The sequence below is a fragment of the Peromyscus maniculatus genome, chromosome 7 (assembly GCF_049852395.1).
Source record: "Peromyscus maniculatus bairdii isolate BWxNUB_F1_BW_parent chromosome 7, HU_Pman_BW_mat_3.1, whole genome shotgun sequence".
Taxonomy (NCBI): domain Eukaryota; kingdom Metazoa; phylum Chordata; class Mammalia; order Rodentia; family Cricetidae; genus Peromyscus; species Peromyscus maniculatus.
The window spans coordinates 73,400,404-73,426,260 of NC_134858.1; the positions used below are offsets into that span (position 1 = coordinate 73,400,404).

The following is a 25,857-nucleotide window of genomic DNA, read 5'->3' on the forward strand; positions in this document are numbered from 1 at the left end:
TATTCACAGGAAGCACTCCAAACATATTGGTATGATTATAAATATTGCTATTCCATAGCAAAGGCACTTTAAGACACCTCACTTTCTAGAGCCTAGGACACTCTGACTTGTAAAACACTCTGGTTTCTCCCTCTTTCTTTGATGTACAGCCACATGTACAGATTGACAAGGGTCTAAGATGTAAACTGAGTACATATCAAACATGAGTCTATATGCTCACTTACGACTTCATTTGAGTCTCCTGAAATCTTCTCAGCCAACTTTCAGTTTGTGGAAACTCCCAGGGAGAGGAATTTAGACATTTTCCCGTTTGTTTCACAGTGTTTTACAATGGGCATGGAGTTCACAACAGGCCTGCATTCTCAGGAAAAGTCTCCCAGAATGGCACAAAAAATGTTCACTCGAGCAAACAATTTTGTAAAGGTTACTGAGATGGCCAGAGTGAGTAGTGGGAAGGCTGTCAGTATTGACCTACATGAGAGAAGCTGAAATTAGCTGGAAAAAGGGAGATGCCCTTCAGACATTTGATTCTCATTGTTTAGAAAAAAATTATGGGGTTTTTAATGCAAAAAAGCTCAGAATTGACTTTGGAACCTGTGTTTGATGTGGGTATTTCACGTTTGATGGGTAAACAAATCCATTACTCTTAACATTTCTCGCTGTCCGAGGAAGTATCAGTGAACAAGAGCAGCCACGGGATATTCCCTGGTGTACTTCTATGTGTTTTGTGCTGTGGTAGACTAATAAGACAATTCAACAAATATGCCTGGATACTTATCTTTAATCATAAATATCAAGGTGTATAAGAATCTCGGTCTATAAAGAAAACATTCTGATAATGCTTAAATATTTTTCTCCTTTCCAAAGAACTGTAGAACTCATTCACACTACTTTATCTCTTTCCCACAAACCAAATGTTTATATGTTATGTCCTAGGACGCAGCATTAATGTAAAATCTGCTGGTCTTGTGGGAAGACATGGACCTCAGTCAAAACAGCCGTTCATGGTGGCCTTCTTCAAGGCAAGTGAGGTACTTCTTCGATCTGTGAGAGCAGCCAGCAAACGGAAAAATCAAAACCGCAATAAATCCAGCTCTCAACAGGACCCGTCCAGGATGCCCAGTGCTGGAGGTAAGATACAATGAGAGTGGCATTTGTGTTCAGAGAATTATTGGGTCATACGCTGCAAGTCAAGTTGCCACAATAAATTTGCCAGCTGCATATACCTTTATTTGGTATATGAAATCACCTAGCGATGTTTCTAACATCCCCAGAATGTTTCACCAGTGAATCACTCAGTAATTCATTTAAAAATAACTACGATGTGCCTTCATGTGTTGAAAGATTCCATTCAAATTAAAATCAAGCTGGCAGTAACACAGTTATGAAATGGCTAAGTCAACAAAGTGTAGCCAAAGTGAAATGGCACATCTTGAGGGCTAGCTTCCCCAAGGAATGGTCAACCAGGTGAATTCAGTATTTAGTCCTTCCTTTAATTTTTAGATGTGAGTCATGTAGCTCAGATCCTTTCTAGAACATAGGAACAGGGCAGATGGTCAGAGAATCAAGGTGTGCTTATATTTCCCTTAATTATCTGGTGGGCTGATATCTGAACTATCCAATTACATGTGCACATAAAACTTTTCGGCAAAATATTACAAATGGGTAGCTGATATCAATCTACTTTGATTTTAATTTATTCTCCTTCTGGTTGGAAAGGAGATAAAAGTATCACTAATTAGAAAGTATGCAACTGCCAGTGACCTAACTGCACACTTTATGCTGAGAAGGACCTTGGTTAGTCTAGGATATAAGACTAACCTCATGTTTTATATGAGGTAAAATTAGGTAAAATTGATGTCTACATTATTACAAGAATCTTTTTCCATTATGAAAAATAAATTTGGATCATAACTATTCCTAGAACTTCTCAACTTAGTAAAAAAGTATTTGTTTACTGATAATGATTCTCTTAACAGGTAACATATGTACAGTACTTTGCCCTAGCAAAGGGTGAGCAGATGCCTAGGACAGCCATGAGTCCCACTAACAGTATTTTGGCAAATTAGAAATCTAATTTCAAATAGCCTTTGCTATTATTAAAAAAAAACTTCATTTTTTGAGGTTACTTCAAAGTAACAAATCTCCTAGAACCTGAGATCGTCAAAGATGGAATTCATTCACCTTCCCGAATGTAGTTGCCAGATCACCTGGCATGTCTAGAAACAGAAGCAATAGAAGAGAATTATATATGGTACTACATTATACTGAATTAAATGCTACATATAAAATGAAGCTTTCAAATAAAGTTTCATTGAAGAATAATGGTAGTTTTATGCTACTTTGTTAAAGATACTCAGAAAATATTTAGTTTGGCAAAAAGTTATAGTCTCTGAATATGAAAATGGAGAAAAATAACCTTCTAAAGCCCCCTTTCCTTGCAAATACTAGCTTGTCAAAGTTATAGATGTGTATTTTTCAGCGAGGAGGTTTCTGAATTTGACTGAAATGTTTTTAATTTAATGTAGCACTTTGCATCAAGAGAGGGGTTTTCTAAACTCTGAATAGAATAGTAAACAATTTTTGAGGAAACTGGAAAGCAGAAAGCACAGCCATGCCCTTATTATTCGAGCTTATAATTACTCTGGCAGAAGGTTCCAGTGACAGAATCATCAAAGTCCTTTTCCCTCTGGGCCCACTCTATTTATCTTCTCTTCTTGACCACAAAGTAACAAATGTACTTCTATAACCATAGATGAATAAAACACATGGAGCAAAAACCAGCAGCCCTTTCCCCAGTTTCCTGACACGTTTAGTGTACATGCTTGTTATAGTATAGACTGATATTTCCCCTTGCAGAGTTGGTCCTTGGCAAGCATCTCTGTGAAATATGTGGTGGATGGTTTTGAAGCTAGTTCATATTTTGATAATAAGAAAGTAGCTGGTTTTCTATAAGACTTAACCTTTCAATAGGTAATAATCAAGCAGACTGGAAAAGCCTCATAGGATTTGGGCTAAAAGGAGGGACTGAAGGAAAGGGAATGGTAATATAAACAGAACACTTGATACTTGGGGGACTGGAAATGCCAGGTAAAATGTAAAATGATCCAAATATAAATAGTAAATGCCATAATAATACCAGGCTTTCATAATAAATGATGGAACAAAGGCTCCCTGACTAGTGTATGGGTGGATGCAGCTTTAAGAAAGAGTAATGATAGAGGTTTGTCAAATTGCAGTTCTTTTAGTGCATCTCATAAAATATTGGAAGTCTGAAAAAGCACAAAGCATAGGAAAATTATAATCCAGGTCAGGTCATTTTGACCATTTTACTTCACTTTTTTTCCTGTTTCAAGAACTTCTGTATTGGACATGGTGGTGTACTCACGTAATCCCATTACTCAGGAGGCTGAGGCTAGGAAATCCAGAATTCCAAGCCAACTTGAGTTATCTAGGGATGCTGCAGAAACATAAAAAAGGAGGGGGAGGGAGGAGAGTGGGCAAAAAGAAGGAACGAAAGGAGGGAGGGAGGAAAGGGATAGAGGAAAATAAGATTCTTCCCTTAGGACTTTTCAGTGCTCTCTGTCCCATTCGTAATCCCATGGGAGAGCCTAGAAGAGTGTTTACCCCAAAGTAGGAGCCTACCAAATACCTACTAAACAAATCACCATGTTGATCGCTCCCGGAAAACCAAATTCCTCATTCAAGTGAATATTCACAGAACCATTGCTTCCAGAACGTCTGTGGAGTTTGCTCCCGTCTCAGTTCCTTCAGCAAGAAGGCTGGGCAGAAGTCCTGTGGATGATGCTGACAGTGTCACATTGACCATGCACAATGAATTTTTTTTTTTAATTTTAAGTTTGGGTGGTAGAGGAAGGAAAAAAAAAAACATTAGCCAAGTTTTAAACCAGCCATCCCTGTAGATACAGCAGCTATAGGTTGATAAGGTTTTCAAAGAACTCATGGACCTTGATGTTGTTTCAAGAGTTATATAAAGTGCTCAAAACAGCAGAGTATTGAGAGTCTGTGAAAGCTGACAGGAAAAAATGCCAAGTCTCAGCTCACGCCAGAACTGCTGGAAGACATTCTATCATGTGTTTAGTACGAAGGACCCTTGAAAGTGGGTCTGGTCTTGCAGTGGTCCTGCTTGAAGCCTTGATAGCTTCTCAGGGTAGTTCTCTCCCATAGTTAATCCTAACTCAAACATTCTGCACTTATTCTCAAATCAAATAAACATTACCTCTTGTCTAATGTATGCAATGGAAACCTATGCCTCTTGAAACATATCAATCCAAACAAGGAAAGAGAATTAATTAAATTATCCAGAGTGCTCAATACTGTATTATCAGTCAAACTACACAAATGATATGTTTTGTGTATTTTAGAAGTGATTTAGTCATCTTCCTAGCAAAATGACCTGATTCTTTTAAAATGTTGCAGCATTAAAAAAAAATAATACTAGAATTAGTGTAATCACATCACTTTTAAAGAACGTTTTGCTTGTTTCTAAACGAGGTTTCTAAAATAAACACTGTACTGAAAATCCTGCAGTGCTACATACAGGAAAATGTTTCCAATCTAAATGATTCCTATAGAAATTAACATTAAAAACTGATTATTCTGTGAATCATGAAATGTTTTAGAAACCTTTCTCAAACAATTATTCTGGCACACCTCATATGTCATTAGCTAGCCCTATTTCTTTATTGACATGATTTGTTTTTTTTTCTATTGTCTATCATTTAATACTGACTACATAACTTGCTAGTTATGTAGTTTTGGATATGACCGCCAGGTGACTGTTGATCCTATTTACTCAGTTTGTGAGTATGAAAATAGAGCAAGAACAGAAGTAGAAACAGTGAGTGGGAGAGATTTGGGAAACTTTCGTTTAGAGAAGTCTAGCAGATAGTAGGAATCTAAAGTTTGTAGAGAAATTTCATGTTAGTAGCCTCTAAGGTGTGAATGACATGTGTATGAGTACAGGGATTCTTGGCTACATAGAATTAAGGGAACATTCCAGGTAGGTGTTAATTTATTGGCTAATGTTTTGTGCCACAAATTTATACCCAGAAAAGCACAGATATCTCTATACAAGCAAATAGCAGCAACTCCTCTTGGGCAGGTTATATTTATTCAAGTTGATAATTCGCTGAGTATGGCCTGTCTCCCTTTTCAGGCTTATCAAAATTGCCCTCAAGAACATATCAAATTCACTTTATTGAATAGTCTATTGTGAGCTTCCTTAGTCTGCGTTCATCATTTTCTGTGAATAAATTAAATTTCTTGTCCTAATTCTCTAGTTGTTCACTTCCTGTTTTCTTTTAAAAGCTAAGAAAAAGAAGGCTAAAAATCTCTTTTGTTTTGAGACAGGGAATTTTTATTATCTAGTTCATTTAAATTGTTGTCATGCTTAAATGTTAAGTTCTGTTTTGGATTTCTCTCTCTATCATCTATCTATCTATCTATCTATCTATCTATCTATCTATCTATCTATCTATCTATCTATCTATCTATCTATCTATACATATTATATATATATCTCCACACCTATCTACCATTTATCTACCAACTCTATCTGCCATCTACCTTCTATATATCATCTACCTATGCCACCTCTTAAATGCAAACATTGTTAAAACATACATGGAGTTTTTGATCACTTCAGTAGATTATCATCCCTTCGACATCTGTCCAGCCTCTCTTCACATGCCCTTCAATAGTTAGTGTTCAGATCACTGAAAGCTTATGTAATCTTAGGGTTTCAATCTCCCACCTTTTTTTTTTTACCACCTCCTATTTTATTACATTTTTGTTATTATTAAGTAGAAAATAGAATGATATTTTAAAAAATTGAATTAATTTCACATTTTTGCTATAAATTGGCCATGAAAATTTGCACAAATAATTAGTATTTTCAACGTTTGACATTATTTTCCCATTACTACCACAATTAAGAGATAAACCAGAGAAATATTATAACGCATGCATATGTTTGACGTACATTAACTTACTTTTTGTAGTATTGACTTGTACCTGAACTTATTAGTAATTTCTATCATGACTTCATTTTTAATTTTTAATATTTTTATTCATTAAAATATACAATTTCCCTTAGTTCTTTTCCTTTCCTCCCAGTCTTCCCATACATTTTTCCATGCCCTCTCAAACTCCTGCCTCCTCTTCTTTAATTACTATTATTACACACACACACACACACACACACACACACACACACACACACACACATGTCTGTGTGCACATACAAGAATATATAAGTACAATCTCCCCAGTTCATTCAGTGTTATTGGCATGTACATGATTTTGGGGATCATCACTTAGTATTGGATAAGCATTTAGAGGGCTCATCCCTAGGGGAATGTACTTCTACTTTAAGCATCCCTTAGTTACCTGGAGTACTTTGTTTAGGGGTGGAAGGCTTGTGAGAGATTCCATGTTCCATGTTAGCATGTCTATTGTTGTCCTTGTTCAAGTCTGAGTGAGGCAGCTAAATAAGCATCCTAGGTGATGCTTCCCTGTCACTCTAGGAGACAATCAAGTAGGTTCCTTGGTCCTCTGGCTAGTACAGTCTTTCTGCCCCCTCTTGTGCAGTGTTTCCTGAGTCTTAAGTGTAGGAGTTGTGTTGGAGATGTATCCAGTGGTGCTCAGCTCCGGAGAACAGTAGTTCTCTGCATTATGACAAATTATAGTTTTCTGTAATGGTCTTTGTCTTTTGCAAGGAGAAGCTGCTTTGGTGAAGCTTCCTAGTTACTCTTGTCTGTGTGTATAAGGGAAGTATACTTAGAATGTAGTTAGGAAGTCTGCTGGTTTAGTAAACTGGTGGTAGTGGGTCTCCTCTTAATGTTCATAACCTCACTAACCCTGGGTAGTTGACTAGGTTTTCAGTACCAAGCATGGTTTCCCTCCTGTTGGATAGGCCTTACGTCCCATTAGACAGCTATTTGTTACTGCCAATGGATATGTGCCTTGGTGTGCCTTTGAGAATAACTTGTCCTATTGGTTGTTATTGTGGTTCATAGACTTTACAGAAGGATAGGACTGTTGATGCTTTCTGCCACTGGCAGCTTACTTAGCATTATCCTGGACTGCGAAAGGTAGTCTCCAGGGAGGTGGTTTTCTGGTCAGATGTAGCTTGGATCCTCAAAGTCCTGGGTCCTATGAGTGTAGTATCATCAGCATCAAAGACTTACCTTCAACCTCTGGGAGACAGCCAATGGCAAAATTGGGCTAACCAACAACTCAAAAGAGGGTTTCTTATGAGTGGTACTGGCCTTTTTATTCGACAGTCTAAGGCTACACAGAGGAGCATTTTCAGCCCAAGTTGCTTAACTTCATTTAAACTGTACATCTATATGTATGCACATATAATTATATGTATTATATGTAATTGGGGATGAATAAAAAATAGTATGATTCGTTATGGATTTTCGAAACATCTTTATTGTGTTTTTTTTTCCTTCCTCCCACTCTTTCTGTATTGACCACCTTACCCCAAGTAAATCCCCTTCAGTTCCCCCATTTCCCCCTTCACATCATGTGTATCCTGCTATCTCAACTCTAGTGTTTCTTCTCCCTTCCCCCATGGCACCTTTTTGATATCTGAGTTTCTTTGGTTTCTCTGGGTTATAAAACTGACATGTGACACTATGGAGCCACGAACCCACAAATGAGACAAACATGTAGCATTTGTCTTTTTGAGTCTGGGTTACCTCATTCAGTTAAAAATATTTTCTACTTCGCCATTCTGACTGAAGTGAGATAAAAGCTCAAATCATTTTAATTTGCATTTCTCTGATTTTGAAGGATGAACACACATCTCCTAACCATTTTTACTTTTTCTTCTGCGAATTCTCTGTTTGTAGTCCATGATTTGACTCTGATTTTTGAGTTCATTGTATATTCTGGATATTAACCCAGCCGTCAGATGTACAATTGGCAAAGATTCTATGGGTTTCCTCTTCATTCAGTTGATTATTTCTTTAGGTGAGATGAAACATTTCAGTTTGATGATGTCCCACCTGTCAGTTGTTGGCTCTAATTCCTGGACAAATGGAGTCCTTTTCAGAGGTTCGTTTCTTACATGCATATCCTGTGGTGTACTGGCTGTGTTTCTTCCAGAGGTTTCAGTGTTTCAGGTTTCACATTGAAGTTTTTGATCCATTTGGAGGGGGTTTATGTGCAGGGTGATAGTGCAGGTCAAAGTTCACTTTTCTTTATATGGACATGGTGTTGTTCTAGCACCATTGGATGAGGATGGTTTTTTCCCCAGTGTATTTTTTGTCAAATATTAGATGGATGTAGTTACATGTACTTATGTTTGAGTCTTCTATTTTGTTCCATTGCTCTACATGTCCATTTTTTTGTGTCAGTATTATACTGCTTTTACTATTATGGCTCTGTAATATGATTTGAAATCTGTAATGGTAATCCCTACAGTGTTGTTCTTTTTGCTCAGGATTGCTTTGCTATCCAGGGTCTGTTGTGGTTCTAAATGAAATTTAGGGGTAGATATTTTTCTTAATTTCTGTGAAGAATGAGATGAGGATTGATCATACCAAATCTATAATTTGTTTTTCAAACAGTGTTCATTTTCATATTATTAATATTACAAATAACATAATAGTTATAATTAGGTTCACATAGTAATTATCATATATTAATATTAATCCTACAAATGTATGAGCATGGAAAGTGTTTGCATTTTACAATGTCTTTCTCAATATCTTTCTTTAGAGATTTAAAGTTTTTGTTATAGAGATCTTATTATCTCATTCATTGTGTTTCTTTCTTTTTCTTTTTTTTTTTTTTTTGGTTTTTCGAGACAGACAGGGTTTCTTTGTGTAGCTTTGCGCCTTTCCTGGGACTCACTCTGTAGACCAGGCTGGCCTCGAACTCACAGAGATCCGCCTGCCTCTGCCTCCCAAGTGCTGGGATTAAAGGCGTGCACCACCACCGCCCGGCTCATTGTGTTTCTTTCTAGTTTAATTTTCTTTGAGTCTATTGTAAGTTGGAATGTGTCCATGATCATTGCATCTATTGAAATTCTCATGTGATTTTTGTCTTTAAGTCTACTTATGTGATTTATTACAATTATTTTCTTGTGTATGTTGATTCCACCCTGTATCTTTGGGATAAAGCAAACTTGGTAAAGGCGAATAATGTTTTTGATATATAGCTGTTATTTTGTTTTCAAGCATGGAACTAAAGATTTTTGAGTCATGTTCATCAGGATTATTGAACTATAGTTTTCTTTTTTTTTCGTTGTCTACCTGGTTTTGGTATTAGAGTAATACTGGCTTTGTAGAATGTTTGAAAGTGCTCTTTCTGTTCCTGTTTTTTAAAAATTATTTAGGAAGTATTGCCTGTAGATCTTTTTTTGAATATTTGATAGAATTCTGCTGTATATGGGCCTTTTAGAGTCAGAAGCCTTTACATTACTGTTTCATTTTCCTCATATGTCGTGTTTAGGTTGTTCATCTCTTTTTGTTTTAACTGTGGTGGTTTGGATGAATCTAGAAATTCTTCCTTGTCTTTAGGTTTGAACTTAATGGACTACAGGTTTTTAATATATTACCACATAATATTCTGAATTTATTTGGTGTCTGTTGTTTCTCTTTTTTTTTCTGTGTTGATTTGAATCATCTCATTCTTTTAGTTAGTTGGACCAAACATCTTGTTTACTTTCTTTTAAAGAACCTGTTCTTAGAAACATTGAGTCCTTGAATTATTCTATTTGTTTCTATTTCTTTAATTTCTGCTCTGATTTTTATTTCTTGCTGTGTACTGGATTTGGGTTTGATTTGTTGTTTTTCCAGATTCTTGAGTTGCATTGTTAAATCATTTTTTTGATCTTTCTTATTTTTTTTAATGTAGGCACTTGGAGCTATAAATTTTCATCCTAGGGCTCCTTTTAATGTGCCCCAGAGGTTTTATTGTGTTGTGTTTTCATTTCATTTAGAGCCAGGAATTTTTTATTTTATTCTTGATTTCTTTTTTGACCCATTCATCATTCAAAAACAAGATTTTAATTCCTATGAGTTTGTGGACTTACTAGAGATTTGTTTGCTGTCTACTTTAAGCTTTATTGCATTATGGTCATATAGAACAGAGGGAGTTATTTCAAATTTTCTGAATTTTTAAAGATTTGTTTTGTGTCCCAGAATGTAGTCTATATTATAGAAACTTCCATGGCCTGCTGAGTAAAATATATAATCATTGGTGTTTGGATAGACTATTCTGTAGATATGTTATGTCCACTTGATGGATATCATTTAATTCTGATGTTCTCTATTTATTTTTTTGTTCAGATGACCTATCTATTGGAGAAGGTGTGATATTAAAATCACCTACTGTTAATGGTTTGATGTTAATCTGTTTCTTTAATTCTAGTAGTAATTTTTTTAAATGAAATTGTGTTTACCAGAGCTTGTTGCATATATACTTAGGATTGCAATGTCTTCTTGATTAATTGTTTCCTTTAGAAGAGTGAAGTGTCCTTTTTTATCTGCTCCGATAGGTTTTAGTTTGAAGTTTATTTTGTCAGATATTAGGAGAGCAACACCTGTTTGTTTCCTGGTCCCATTTTATTGGAATCCCTTTTTCCATCCTTTCATTTTAAGGTGAGGACTCTCTTTAAAGCTGAGTTTCTTGGAAACAACAGAAAGATGAATTTCCATCCAAATAGCCTTTGTCTTTTGATTAGAGAGCTAAGGCCATTAATATTTGAAGTTATTATTGAAAGGTATATGTTGATTGTAGTCTCTTTTTTTTGCTATTTTAAATCATACTTTGAATTTCAGTAACTGGAGGAGTTTCTACAGTCTCTTGGTTATGTTCACTCCTTTCTTCAGTCCCAAGTATTTCTTCCTATAATTATTTAGAGTTGGTGTGATGGACATGAATTGTCTTAGCCTATTTGGATCATGGAAAGCTTTTCACTTTCCTTCAACTCTGGTACATAGTTTTGCTGGGTTCAGTAATCTTAGTTGATAATTGTGGTCTTTAGAATTTTGAATACATTGCTTCAGGTTTGTCTGGGAAACCCGAAGAAGTTTCTATTGAGGAGTTAGCTGTTATTCTAGTGGGTTTTCTTTAGGTGTGACTTGTGTTTTTTTCTTTTGCAACTTCCAAGAAAATTTCTGTTTTCTGTATATTTAGTGATGAAATTATGATTTGCCACAGGGTCTTTTCCGGTCTTGTCTAATTGTTGGGGTTCTGTTTGCTGGTCTTGTCTAGTTGGGGTTCTGTGTGCTTCCTGTATTTCTATGGATAGATACGCTTTTCCGTAGTTTATGGAAGTTTTCTTATATGATCATGTTGAAGATCTGGTCTTTGCCATTGACCTGTGATTATTCTCCCTCACCTATGCCTATAAGTTGAAGATTTTGTCTTTTGATGGTGTCCCACATTTCCAGCTTGTTCCTTTCCCACGCTTTAAAAAAATTAATATTCTCTGCTTCCTTGTTCTAGTTCCTCCACCTTTCTTCAAGTCCCAGTGTTCTGTTTTCTACTTGATCCATTCTGTTTACAGAATCTTTTGATTTTTTTAAGTTGAGTTATTTAGTTTTTCAGTTACAGCTTCATTTCAGCTTGAGTTCTTGTCAATGTTTCTATCTCTTCATTGAATCCAGTCATTTCATTCAGACTTATGCTTGTATTTTCTCTCATATCCCTCAGGTAATTATTCACTCTGAGTTTATTCTTTTTAATTTCATGGAGCTGTTTGTATCTTCTTTAAATTCCTTGAATTCTTTGATAAAGTTTGTGATTTTTCTCTTAGCTTCTGTGTCCTGGGTTTCATCTATGTAACTGATGGAGAACATTTCTAACAGGACTGGTGGATTTCGCGGGAGTGTGTACAGTGTCTTGATCCTTTGTATTATTTTTTATATGAGATCTGGTCATGTGATCTTCTATAGTTGGTTGTAGATCTGATGTGGACACAACAGATTAGGCTGGTGCCTAGGATGTGCCACCCGGCCTGAACCTGGAGGTTAGGAAATGTGTAGATTGGGCTCATCAGGCTAGGCCAGGTTTTGTTTGTGAGTTCAGGCATAGGGCTGGGAATTGGTAATTTACAGACAGGGTAAGGTCAGGAAGACTTGCCAGTCTTGGCCAGTGCACAGGATTGTGGGCCTTTCTGAGCCTTAAGGATGGAAATGGCACCAACTGCTCCCATGGTGATTAGAGTTGGGAAGAGTTGTGAAAGGGGGAACTCATGGAGGTCACATGTGTCTTCATGTCAGGTGGCCTGGCCTGGTGGGTATGGGGTCTGATGAGCTACAAGGAGGGAGAGAGAGTCCAGGAGAAGGTCAAGATTCCTGGCAAGAAGCTGTGGGCAGAATGGAGTTGGGCACATGACTTCATTTGTAGACCTGTTCATCAACAGTAGAATTATGTCCACTTCATTTAATCTACTAAGGACTGCCAATTGCTATTTTTAAAGCTATAAACATAATTCCCTTGCCCCTTTCCCTGCAGCTTAGTTTGCCAACTATGAGCATACACCTAACTCCAGACCTTGCTGATGTGGCTAAAATATTTACTTCACTCAGTAACCATTAATTTTTATTTCTGACAGAGTAAGCATATGGATACAACTCTCCATTACATCAGACTCTTGGAACAAGAATCCATTATAAACTTAATTACTCATTACATTTATGTGAGATAATATATATCTCACTTAGTCTTTATGAAACTACATTAATTAAATGAGATCTTTGGGCTTTTAATTTTGTTCACTTTCTTTTTTTTTTATAAACATGGAATTCTAATAACTATACATGTGGTCTCTATCTGTCTGTCTGTCTGCCTATCTGTCTGTGTATGTATGTATGTATGTATGTTTCTTTCTTTCCATCTATCTATCTATCTATCTATCTATCTATCTATCTATCTATCTATCATCTATCTATCTATCTATCTATCTATCTATCTATCTATCTATCTATCTATCAATGTGCATGTGTGTGTTTGTAATGTAGTCATTTAATGTTAATCATTAAAAACACCTTTCCACTGCCTGAATAGAATTGTTGGGAGCTATTATTCAGATTAAGGTAGAAACTTTCCTGAAAGCAAGAGGACATAATCTTAAAACAAATTTTCTTCACTTTTCACTATTAACATATGTTTATTCAATTATTGCTTAAGAGGAAAATCTGCTCAAATTTTAATTACTCTTTTATTTTCTAAATTGACATCAAATAAATAACAATTTGAGGTAATCATAAAGACAACTGAGTCACCATTTGGTTCCTGGTGTGAGACTCTTTCATTAGCAGTTGAATCATTAAGTTGGAAGGTGAAATAGTCACACAAGCTTTCTTTGAAGTAAATTATATTGCTTTCCAATTTTCCCTCTTTCACAATAATAAATAATAAAAATCTTTTAGAATGGTATTTGTAAAAACTGAGAAAATTCCAGAGACAACATCAAAAATGTTCTGTACAGTTTTATATTTTTGAGATATTTTTCCTTTATTTCAGATGCAAGATTAGAGTTTTACATTTATATTTAACTTTTTAAAAATTATAAAATTTTTAATATTTTGAATGCATCACAAAATATATAATAGAAACAATGTCTCTGTCTTAATTACTCATGGAAACTATGGAAAATAAGTTCATTAATTCTCCAGATATTTATGAAATGCACATTATGTATCAATTATTATTTCTCATACTTGGTGTACATCAATGAACCAGAGTTAAACAGATTGTCTTGGTGAGGATTTATTCAATGGAGGCAATACAGATAAGAAGTAATGCATGTGATGAATAAATAATGGCAGAGAATTTCCCAAAGTGTAAGTGAAACACTAAATCAGCCTAACCAAGGAAAGAGCAATGAGGACTATCAGGGTCAGAGTTACAATATTTAAATGTGCTAGTTAGTGAAGAGTCCTTCAAAGATGGTGCTTAAAAAAATACTGAAAGATACAGCAGTTAGCCATGTGGATGTCCAGGCAAGAAAATATCAGGAAAGGGCGACAGCAAGCATAAGGATCCTAAATGAGGTCTAAATTGAACTTGGTGTGTAACAGGAAGTAGTTATTATGGCTAGAATGAGGTGAAGGAGGAGAAGAATGGCTGGAAATGAGTGAGAGAGGAATTGGGTCCCACACACACCAAGCCTCTAACCATTGTGCAGACATTTCCTTTTCGGTGGTATTAGAACCAGAGCAGTGTTTCTTTTGGACAAATGCATAATTAATTTGATAACAGCCCACTTGGGGTACAAGAGGATAAGGGGAGAATACTGGTCAGGATACTTTGGTATCCAGGATGTTTTGGTGTTTTGGCTAGTGGTGTTTTGGTCCAGGAGCAATGAAGGAGAGAGTGAGCAAGTGGGGTTGAAATCTATTTGAAAGTTGTGTGGGTGATTTCCTGATAGATTGGACGTGAGAATGAGAGGAAAAAGGAGTGGGTTTCCTGAGCTTTTCGTTTGATTGATTTTTGCCTGGATACTTCCATTAGCCATGAATGAAGATGCCTGAAAGTGGACATGTTTTGGAGTGCTGCTCAGAAACTCAAAATAGGGTATCTTATATTGACGATACTTATTTAAATAAAATCTCCAAAGACACTGGCATCTTCTCTGAAAGCTCCTCTTCAGAAAATATTGTACGAATATGCACCTCATATTCATGTGAAGTACCACTGATGTGACTGAATTCACGAAGGATCACACAGTTAATAGTTGGTACTGTGAAGGGCAGCACCAGCCTATGCCTGACATACAGGTGGCAATAGAATTTTTTCAGAACCTTATAAAGCAAATACTATTCTACATTCTACAAAAGTAACCTGACTGAGTGACACAGCTAAAATTCTCAGTTAAGAGTCAAACTCATGCTTAACATGTACAATATCTTCCTTATCCATAATCTCATAACAGAAATTGTATAGCTCTATACCCAATAGGCAGTCATTTGTTTAAAACAGAAGTTTTGGGTTTTCTTTAATCTGCAGATTATAATACCAGTGAACAAAAACAAGCCTGCAAGAAGCATGAACTCTATGTGAGTTTCCGGGATCTGGGATGGCAGGTAAGATTGTTCAATCTATGTGTTTCTTTTCTGTTTTATCTTAAGTCCTTAGCAAGTCACAGTCTTTGTTAGTGATTGTTCCAATATAATAATCATTTTTGAAGACTATTCAGCTTGTGGTTCACACACATCATTTTCATTTCCTTATTATTATTTCCTTATTGGAATGTAATGAGTTGGGTTTAACAACCATCTAGGGAAATATAACATTTTAAAATTTAGGAATGGATAAAAGCAGTACTGTTCTTTAAATATCTTAAGTCTTTTGTTTTGCATGAGTCAAAGTCTCATTATGCAGCCCAAATGTCTTTGAGCACTTCTTCTTCCTCAGTGTCCCATGTACTGGGATTATAGGCATGTATTACCATGCCCTGCATATATAATAAACATTTATTAATTTATTTATTTTTGCACACACGTATGTAAATGTCTATGAGCATGTGTTCAAGCCAGAAGAGACCATCACGTGTCCTGCCCTATCACTTTCCACCTTTACTCTTTAAAATAGTTATCTCTCACTGAATCTGGAGCTCAGTGTCTTTGGGGTTATGCTGGCTGCCAGTAAAGGCCAGTGATTGTCATGTGTCTCTTACTCCAATGTAGAAAATCCTGGGATTATAAGCAAGCATGAAAGACATGCCCCCCACCTCCCAGACTTTTACCTAGGTACTGGGTATCCAAATTCAGCTCCTCATGGTTGCCCACCTAGCTCTCTTACCCACTGAATCATCTCCACAGCACCTGAAGAACTTTTAATGTAGTATAGATGTCTACATTAGTTCTGTTAGGATCACAGTTCTGTCTAGGAAATAGAATTTCCAACTATAAAGTTTAAATCATAAGGCATTTTTCTTTTCTTTCACTTATGATTCATATTAAACTCAAATGATAGATACACATACAGAAAAGCTGGGATCAGGTGGACTGAGTGCTCCTGATGGAGATACACCAGCAGTAGCCCAGAAACTCAGTGCATTTATTATATAAAGTGTGAATGAAGACGAAGAGGGTTAGCTAATCTAGGTGTGTGTGGGAGGTCTCTGGAGGGGAGACGACTCAGGCTGTTGTCATCCTGGAGGAGGAAGCTGCAGTTGACTTTTTCTGCGCACACTGTCAACATCTGTACTTACTCCAGGGGAAGGCCTTGCCATTCCCAGGAGTCCGAGGCACTGGGGTCTTTGACAAAACCACACTCATGTTAAAAACATACATTCACCTGGACTTCACCTGCTCTAAATATCTCCCCCTTTCTTATTGCTTAGATGGTTAGGGTGTCTTCACTCTGAGTCCCGGGTTGGTTTGGTTCAATGCTCAATGCCAGACTGTAAGGACAACAAAGGAGGGACAAACAGCCACCATGCCCAACACAAACACCACGGCAAGCTTTGCTCGGTTAAAGAGATTGGAGCCTTGAAGCTCATCAAGGATCACTTTTGCAATGTTAGCTGGGGAGACAATCTGGCCATAAGCCTTTCACAATTCTAGGCTGTGCCAATGTCTTTGGGCCATATCTACAGTGTTGTTATTGTGTGTTCAAGCATGCTAGAGGTTGGTATTGACTAATTCCCGATTATATTTGCTCTCATTATCAGAGCTGCTGTCACACATATGTGTTGGTAAGCTGTGGTCATCAAATCCAGTCTGATATCTGGATGTAATCCTCCTTTATCCACACTGATGTCATCAATGACCAACTGATAGTATTAAAAATGTTGGTGACAGCTGCCAATTTCCATAGTTCCATATAATATCCTTTGTCTAGCTGGAGACTGGATGAATGCCAAAACACTGTATTGTTACTTATGTGGAGCCATTAGTGGTCCATTGAATGACATTAGTGCCGCTAACATTATGTGTTTGAGTGGTGTCTAACAAGCAATGTCTCCAGGGAGCACAGGCAGGGACCCACTACGTGCACTACAGCTTTTCAGTGGGGGTGGGTGATGAGAGCTGTTGTATTCTGTGGAGGCCTCAAATTCATATTTAACATGGGTACCATTCCATAGCAGAATGGCTCTCTAGGTCTCTTTAAGAGGAATGCCCCAAGGGGATGATAAAGAAAAAACACATTTGAGTAAAGTCACGTCCATTTCAAATAGTTGAATGGAGCCCATTAGGACACCAGGTAGTTAGAGAAGTGTCCTCCAAAACTGAGGGAATCATTAATATAAACAAGTATGGAAAGATGTGACGAAGCCATTGGATGGATAGATAGATCCAGCTGGCTTCTCTTTGAACTGGGCTTATCTGCATGGGCATAACCACTAGATGTATCAGAAATATAACTGCTGGGTTATTTCTCAACCCTAGGTCTTATGCTCCCTCTTCTAACATTTGGTTTTGATTCTATGGATTAGGTCACCCAAACACAGGAAAGCAGTTAAAACCATTAATATCTTCCTCCAAATCTCTTGCTCTAAACGAAGTTTGCTGTCAAGGAGTGAGTTTATCTCCCCTTAAACCTCGCTGCAACCCAGACCCAAGGCACAATTCCACCACAGGTTGGAGACTGCATCCCATAGCTCCTTCCTCAGTATGAGTGTCTGGGCATGCCTCCCGAACACAGTCTAAACACTGACGCAGTTGTAATGTTCTTACCCTTTTACCTTATGACCATGGTTCCTCCAAACTCCTTCAGAGCACAAACACATAACCATCTCTAGAGCCTGCTCATCCTGGGGTTTACAGCCAACGTACAGAAATGCTTTTCCCCTCACCTTTCGTTGCACACTTGCGCTGGTCACTGTAGTTTTCCCTTGCTTACCTGATGTGAGTTCCCTGAATTCAAGGACCCACATTGGATACCACAGGCCTTGGCCTGCAGGGCCTCGGTATTGACCTGATTGGAGTGACTGGAATGAAGAAATGACAGATGTACAAACAGAAAAGGTGGGATCAGACGGGTCATGTGCTCTGATGGAGATGTACCAGCAGCACCCAGGAAACTCAGCGCTTTTTATATACAGATGAAGAAGGAGATGTGGGCTAACGGATCTTGACAGGGGCGTCTCTGGAAGGGAGCAGTCGCAGCTTCGGTCATCCTGGAGGAGGAAGCTGCGGCTGATATTTTCAGCACATGTTGTCAACATTTATACTTTGGGGGAAGGCCCTGCCATTCCTCTGAGGCTGACCCAGGGAAGGCTTTGCCACTCCCATGTGTCTGAGTCACTGGGGTCCTTGACATAGCCATGTTCACATCAACAACACAGATTCACTCAGGACTTCATCTACTCCCTGCATTTTCTGGTTCACTTGAATGCCCTGGAGTTAATCATTTCCAGTTTAAACAATATTTAGAATGCTGTTTTGTGATCATAGTTTTATTCTCAAACATAGAATGATTAATGTATACTTTGTTTTATATACTAACCTCTTGGGAGAAATTGGAAATGACCATTTCTAGTGAAAATATTTGTACTTTTGTTGTAAATGTCAACTAAAAATTAAATGATGTAGAAGAAGCTGGATTTTTAGAATAATGGTTGGACTAAGGAAGGAACTTATTCAGGTAGAATGTCTTCTGAAGAATTATCTGTCTTGACTGTCACTCATCTGATATTGCTTCTCTTGATTTTATACATTTCAGGATTGGATTATAGCACCAGAAGGGTATGCTGCGTTTTATTGTGATGGAGAATGTTCTTTTCCACTTAATGCTCATATGAATGCCACCAACCATGCCATAGTCCAGACTCTGGTATGTTCTATGCTTATGGTATAGAAACTGGTTTATAATACAAACACAGTAGAGGGTTGTTTTAAAGAAAATTTAATTATCAACCTCAAGTTCTTAAATTCCTTTGTAACTTATAGCTGGGGGTGACAATGGTGGGTATGGTAAGAAATTCAGATTGGTTTAAAATCAATAACCCTGGTCTCAGAAATGGGACAAATTCAGCTGGGAAAACTGAAGTATTAAATAAAGTAGCTACTCTGTACAGATTTCATTACTACACAGTGATTAGCCAGATGAGTTTTAAACAATAATTTACTAGTCATCTTTGCTGAAACATTGAATAACAACTGCACTGAACTTCATCTGAGAGCTTTTGACATAATTATTTCAAGCAAGTTCTAAATATTGGTATTACAGTCATTGAATATCATGTACAAGTAGTAGAATAATTTCTATTGATTTTTCTTTCTCAGTTCTTTTTTTATGTCATTTAAAAAAGAAAATTAAATTATCTTTTTCTTCTTCCATAGTTCCAAATATTTGCAGTGATTACATTTCTAGTAACCTCAACATATTCCTGTGCTTAAGACAGTGAAATGTTGACTCAGGGATCTGTGATTGGATTCCATTTAATCAACACAATCCAGCCTCTCTTGACATACTGATGTACTAGAGGGTAATCTCTGGAAGACAGCAGTCTCCTAGGAGTTGCACTAGATTATGTTATAGGATTGCTGTTTAGTGTCTGGGTTAACACAAAAACCATGATTATGTATCAAGGAGAAAAAGTAAAGAACACAGTTGTAGGACCACAAAGCCCCGATAGAAGTGGAGTTCTTTTGTTGATGGCAGAACAACCCTATTGTGCAAGCGAGGCTTATTTAGTAACCTCTGCTGCAAACTCTTAGATTTTGTATTTGACCTCTAAAGTTTACCTTTCCCCTTAAATCCATTTAAACTTGAAAGCTGGTGGACAGAGTAGCTAGTTTCTAAATAAGGACTCACATTAATATAATATGATATGATATGATATAAAATATATAAATATAAACAGACATATCAAATACTTGAATTCCTTGATGCTTACCTGGTTGCACTCTTGACTTAAAAGATGCTGTAGACTCCCCTGGCTTGTCTGAAGTGCTTGTCTATGGTGGGTAAGCATGGGTTTTATAAAAACTTTTAGAAATAAAACCAGGGAGAGAAGAAGAAAGAAAGAAAATAAACATTTTAATAGGCAGCCACATATAAAATACTCTTTTCAGCCGGGCAGTGGTAGTGCATGCCTTTAATTCCAACACTTAGGAGGTAGAGCTCAGTGGATCTCTGAGTTCGAGGCCAGCTTGGTCTACAGAGTGAATTCCAGGACAGCCAGGGCTATATAGATAGACCCTGTCTCAAAAAAAACAAAACAAAACAAAACAAAACAAAACAAACAAACAAACAAACAAACAAACAAACAAAAAAACAACCAAAAACCAAAAAACAAAACAAAACAAAACAAAAAAACAACCAACCAAACAAACAAATGTTCTTTTCATGAGATAGCCCATTTTAATGTCAGTATGTGGAGCATAAAGTTAATTCCTGGGGAGAATTAGCATCAGCTGTGCCTCACTTCACAAATACTTCTTATTATGGGTTAGTATTCTTGAGCAATGAGGAGCAGATAGGCTCTGCAAGGGCACTGTACTCAGACCTCTACCGGTAGATTGAGAAGTGTGCTGATGATATGCTGATGATTCCTCTTTTGAAGGAACAGTCATGATCACTATATATGTCGTGACAGAGAGGAACAGCTACTGTTTATGTGCTGAATAGTTTTATGCCACCTTGACACAAGCTAGAGTCATTTTGGAAGAAGGAACTTCAATGAGAAAATGTGTCCTGCCCCATTCCCTCAGATTGGCCTGTGGCCAAGCCTGGAGTACATTTTCTTGATGGATGATTGATGTGGGAGGGCTCAGATCATTATGGATGGGTCTCCTCTGGGCTGATGGTACTGAGTGCCAACAGGCTGAGCAAGCTGTGAGGAGTAAGCCAGAAAGCATCATTTCTCCATGGCCTCGGCTTCAGCTCTTGCCTCCAGACACCTGCCCTGATTTCCTTGGATGATGAACTATAAATTGTCAGATGAAATAAACCCTTTTCTCTTTAAGTTGTTTCTGGTCATGAAGCATCATCGCAGCAATAGAAACCCTAACTAAGACAACTTGTGAAATAATGCTACTTGATTTCTCAAAATTCTTGATCTGTTTTTGTTTTTGTTTGTAAAGTAATGATGCCTGACTAAGAAGGCAGAATTTTGTTTTTTTAGATATGTATCCAAAATGGCAAAGTTCCCTCAGGCTAAGCATTAATACTGTTGGAAAAAAAAAGTCCTTTGTCAAATACTCCTCTTTTCTTATTTGCTTTTTCTTATAAATACACAAATATTTTAGTTCTTATGGCTATAGTCTAGAAGTGGTATCAAAGAGAAAACAAAAAGAAATCCTCATGTGACATTGGAAGACCTTTTTTCTGTGTTGCATACATTCTCCTGCTATAGAAGACACATCATTGCAAACCTCAAGCTCACAGGGAAATGTGACTTTAGCGTTTGTGGTGCTGTGAACATTCTTAACATTTGTCCCGTGAAGGACGTTGAATGGGAGGACAGGCATGGTTTTTGTTAAAGAAGAGCTTGTTGTGACTAATACGTTCGAAGAATCATTCAAGAACAATCCATTTTGTTTGGAGTGGCTGCTTATTGAGGCTGCCAAGGCCATTGAAACCTGGGGGTTATCAATCATGCCTGTGAGGGTTATGGGAGATAAAGCTGATGAGGAATATAAACTGCATCGCAAATCCGGAAAAGCTCTCCAACTTTTAGTTTTGTGAGGTCTTTGGAAACTTCAAGTTCCTGTGGAGCCACTCTTTTGTCCGATGTTTTTGCTCTCATGCAGGCCTCCTATATCATTTCAGCCAGAACACTGTGAAGCCAAAACTCTAAGAGGCTGTGTTTGCTTTTTTGTAGATCCCTTAAGGCTCATCAAGGGGACTTCCCATAAACTCCTTTGGGGGAAGGGCCAGAGTAGGTGGGAACCATATTCTGGCTTCTAGCTCAATTATAACTTACAGGCAAACTGCCAGTCTGGTCAAAATGAGTACCAAGCTTTTATTTAAGCACTTCACTTTTCCATATAGCTACATTTTCAGTCTTTTAAGGGAATGGATATTCAATTTGCCAACTATCTGGACCCCTTGCTTCAGCCTCAGCTTGCTTTTTGGCAGTTTTGTAAGGAGTGTACAGGGAAAGGAAAATGGTATTAAACTCCACTCAGTCCAGTAAAAAGTCTATGAAGAAGAGTTGAAATTGTTGCTCTAAAACAAGTACTAGATTTATTTTAGATCTTTATTCTCCTCTCACACATTACATCCTGACCACAGCTCCCCCACCCTCCATTCCTCCCAGTCCTTTCCTCTACCTCTTGACATCAGATCAACTCCTCTTCTGTTTGCCTTAAAAAAAAAAAAAAAAAAAAGAGGCCTCCCAGGGATATCCACCAAACATGGCCTAATGAGCCTGGGAACACACCCTCATATCAATGACTGTACACGGCAACCCAGTAGGAGAAAAAGGGTCCTGAGTGCAGGCAAAACAAGAATAGATTTTATTTCATTGTGGTTTTTTGCTTATCTTCACCACGTAGGAGTAAGACTTGGCACAATGTTTGTGATGCATTGTTTATCTATCCTATTTCAATATCCTGCAGACTTAAAACTTTCTGTCATCCAAGTGTGTCTGCACTCACTTGAGCCCACAGCCCCTGTTATTTTTTGTAGTGTACACAGAAGATACCCACTCAGTTAAAGCAAGGCAGTGCTAAGTGTCATGTCCCATCCTCCCCCGCCTCCCCCCACCCAGGAAAATTCCACTGAATATTCCGCACAGAGCTTGCCTTATCTGATGGGCTGCTTTTCAAGCCCCCAGTACTTACTTAGAACAGTTTGATTCTTAGTGCTTGTTGATGGGGAACACATCCTGTTGAGCGGCCCTCCGATCCCCACTCATCTCTATTATATACAGGAGTCAGATGATGAATGTGCTTGCCAGAGAGTCATGATAGAAGCATTGGATTCTTAAAGCTGTAAATAAAATGTTTACCCCATTTCTCCAAAAGACACGTTTTTCCTTTTTATTTTCTTTCTTTTCCAGGTACACCTGATGTTCCCTGACCACGTTCCCAAGCCTTGTTGTGCTCCAACCAAACTAAATGCCATCTCTGTTCTGTACTTTGATGATAGCTCCAATGTCATTTTGAAGAAATACAGGAACATGGTAGTACGTTCGTGTGGCTGCCACTAGAACTAATAGTGGTAATAACAAAACTGTATTGTTTTCATGACTGCAATTAAAAAAAAAGGAGATAAATGGGGACTTTGTTAAAATCTGCCCCGGTCATTTCATCTCTCTATGTATAATATTATGTATATACACTTTTTATTTATTTAAAAATATGTATTCTCTTTTGGATGCCTTACCAGTAAAATCTATTTTAAAGGTTCCTATATTATAGAACAGATTCCTACTCTAACTTTTGATGGAGTGTGCTGAGTCCAGCTTAATTCTATGTCAACATTTTCCCCAATACTATTATAAATAATTTTCTGATATTAAGTAGAACTCCTTTGACAGTTTAATGTTGTTGAAGGGAAATGAATACATTTGGTTATATTGCACCAATGAAAACTAAAAAAGAGTATTTAGAAATAAAGTTTTAAAAACTAGCAACCCAAACTAAAAAACCAAAACATTGCTTGGCTAAATGAATATTTTCTTTTAGCACTTACACTCCATTGGCTAAAGAAAAATGTTGAACTGGATTTGAATAAATAGACGGTAGGCAGGACACAGGAGCTGCAGGACTGCATAATTGTTCGAACTGTTCTCGTTAATGCAATTGGTGCAACTCTAGGAGCATGCTGCTTGTTGCTTCTGGGTTGTAGGTTTTTTGTTTTCTTTGCAAGAAGGTCAAAGCTTCAGAAATTCTCTTGGCACAGGCTTGAGTCTATGTCCACAAGTTTCCAAACCAACACTAAAAAGCACAGTACAACCTTACCTCAGATGAATCGTACCTGACCATTGTCTAGAACACTGCTGCTACAGTGTTGTTTTTTCCTTGTTTAAAACTTAGTCCAAAGTAAAGAAATATTTGCATGTACTCCATTTCCCTCCCCACAGACAGGAGTCACTTCATGCATAAAATGTGTTGGAATGGATGATGCCAACAGAGACATTCCCGTTCACTCACCTTTATAATAGACTTTGCTGGTTGATGTGATGCAAATGATTTTATTTAGGGTGAAACCATTGAAATTAAGCTGAAGGAAAAAATAAATCACTGAATGGCTTTGACAGAATTGCCGTTTTAAAGCAGCTAAAAGCCATTTTTCATATTTTTGAGAATAAGTTCAGTTGCAAACTTGATTTTACAAAGGAATTTTGAAAGCCTTCCTCCAAGCTATGAATAAGGACAATAGGAAAGGTTCTGGAGTGGTGTGAAAGTGTGTGTGTATGTGTGTGCGCATGCTCTTCTCTCTGGTGTTAATTTATTTTATCTGTGTTGAAACAGTTACTGGTAACTAAGGTCTTCAGCACACACTGACTTGTTGAGGAGCGGGTTTTCAGGTTGATCACTTTCTGCTGCTGTTAAGCTGCATGATAAGGCTTGTATCAGTTGACTGAAAATATTCGTAAAGCACCGTTTCTTAACCATCATCCACAGCCTTCGAACAGAAGTCTATCATTAGGAATTTCCAAAAATTGTGGCTTGTTTATAATTCAGATATTTTACAATGTTTTTAAACACAGTTTACAGTATAGAAAATATGGTATTGACTATATTGGGGGATACATTAAGTAATATATTTTTAGTTAATAAGTTAATAGTATACCATTGAGGCTAAGACTAGAGGTTAAGAAATAGAAATCTATTATATTATTCTTTAAATGTGCTACTTGAATGTATGTTTACATTTAAAATATATTAAACTTGTGATACCAACCTCTGTTGTTTTTGTTTGTGTGTGTGTATGGCATAGTTCTTTATTTAAAAAAATATAAAATGTAAGTGTATCCTATACTAAAATATTTACCAGATGTAAAACATTTTAATTACGTGGGTCATCACTTCCTTTCAACTGATAAGGCCCTTTTATACTTTTCATGGCTAACTGACTATTGAGTGGACAAAACACCAGCCTATGAATTACAGTAAAAAAACAAAAACCTGTCCAAACAAAGAAATATTTAAAATAGCAAAAATAATCAGAGTGGAAAATATCTTAGCTTGTTCTTGCTCATCTAGAACAAGAAATAAGAAGGACTATAAATGGGGCTGTGAAGGTGGCTTAGTGAAGGGTTACCATGGAAGCCGGAGGACCTGAATCCAGTCCCAGTACCAACAGATGTGATGTGACTTGTAGACTTAGTGCTGGGAAATAGAGCCAGCCAGCCATCCCAGTTCATAAGGCTCAGGTCCCAGTGAAAGATCCTGTCTCAACAAACAGTGTGGGTGTCTCAACAAACAGTGTGAGTATCTCCTCAGGAAGGACACCCGAGGTTAACCTGTAGCCTTCACTTGTGTGTGCACACATATACACATGAAAACACATGAGCACATACATGCATGTATACATAGAAACACTCTAATTGACATTGATTTTGTATCTTCCAAAAATTATATGTATGTGTACTCATGGTGTCAAATAATTGTCATAAATTCTTAGTGTTAATGTAGTATTATTCTAGCTATTACCAGAAAGAAATAATTAGTTTTAATAGATTTAAGTCGTTATAAGTAGTTAGCATGATGACATTTTTGTTTGTGCACTTCAGTAATTTTTCTGCTTTACATATGTTCTGCTTTGTGCAAGCGCTTTATCCAGTTTGGAAGTAAGAGGACATAAATCATCAATACACAAGTTTTAAAAAAACTAAGGCTAAAGATTTTTACATAGAACTAAAGAAAACAGACTGAAAAACCAAAATTATTTTTCAGCTGAAGAACCATCACTCCATATTCCCTATATCATCATCATCATCGAACCTGAGCCAGAGCCTCC

General features: G+C 37.2%; 1 protein-coding gene across 1 annotated transcript in view; it reads left to right on the top strand.

Annotated features, from left to right (window-relative positions):
- The window catches only part of Bmp5 (bone morphogenetic protein 5), a 122,374-nt gene extending 97,577 nt beyond the window's left edge, over nt 1-24,797 (top strand). Inside the window, exons 4-7 of the mRNA XM_006973740.4 lie at nt 937-1,131; nt 14,998-15,074; nt 18,661-18,771; nt 22,949-24,797. Of these exons, the coding sequence (XP_006973802.1) occupies nt 937-1,131; nt 14,998-15,074; nt 18,661-18,771; nt 22,949-23,098 (533 nt within the window). The 3' untranslated portion in view covers nt 23,099-24,797. The remainder of the gene's footprint in view (nt 1-936; nt 1,132-14,997; nt 15,075-18,660; nt 18,772-22,948) is intronic.
- Nucleotides 24,798-25,857: the final 1,060 nt, after the last annotated feature.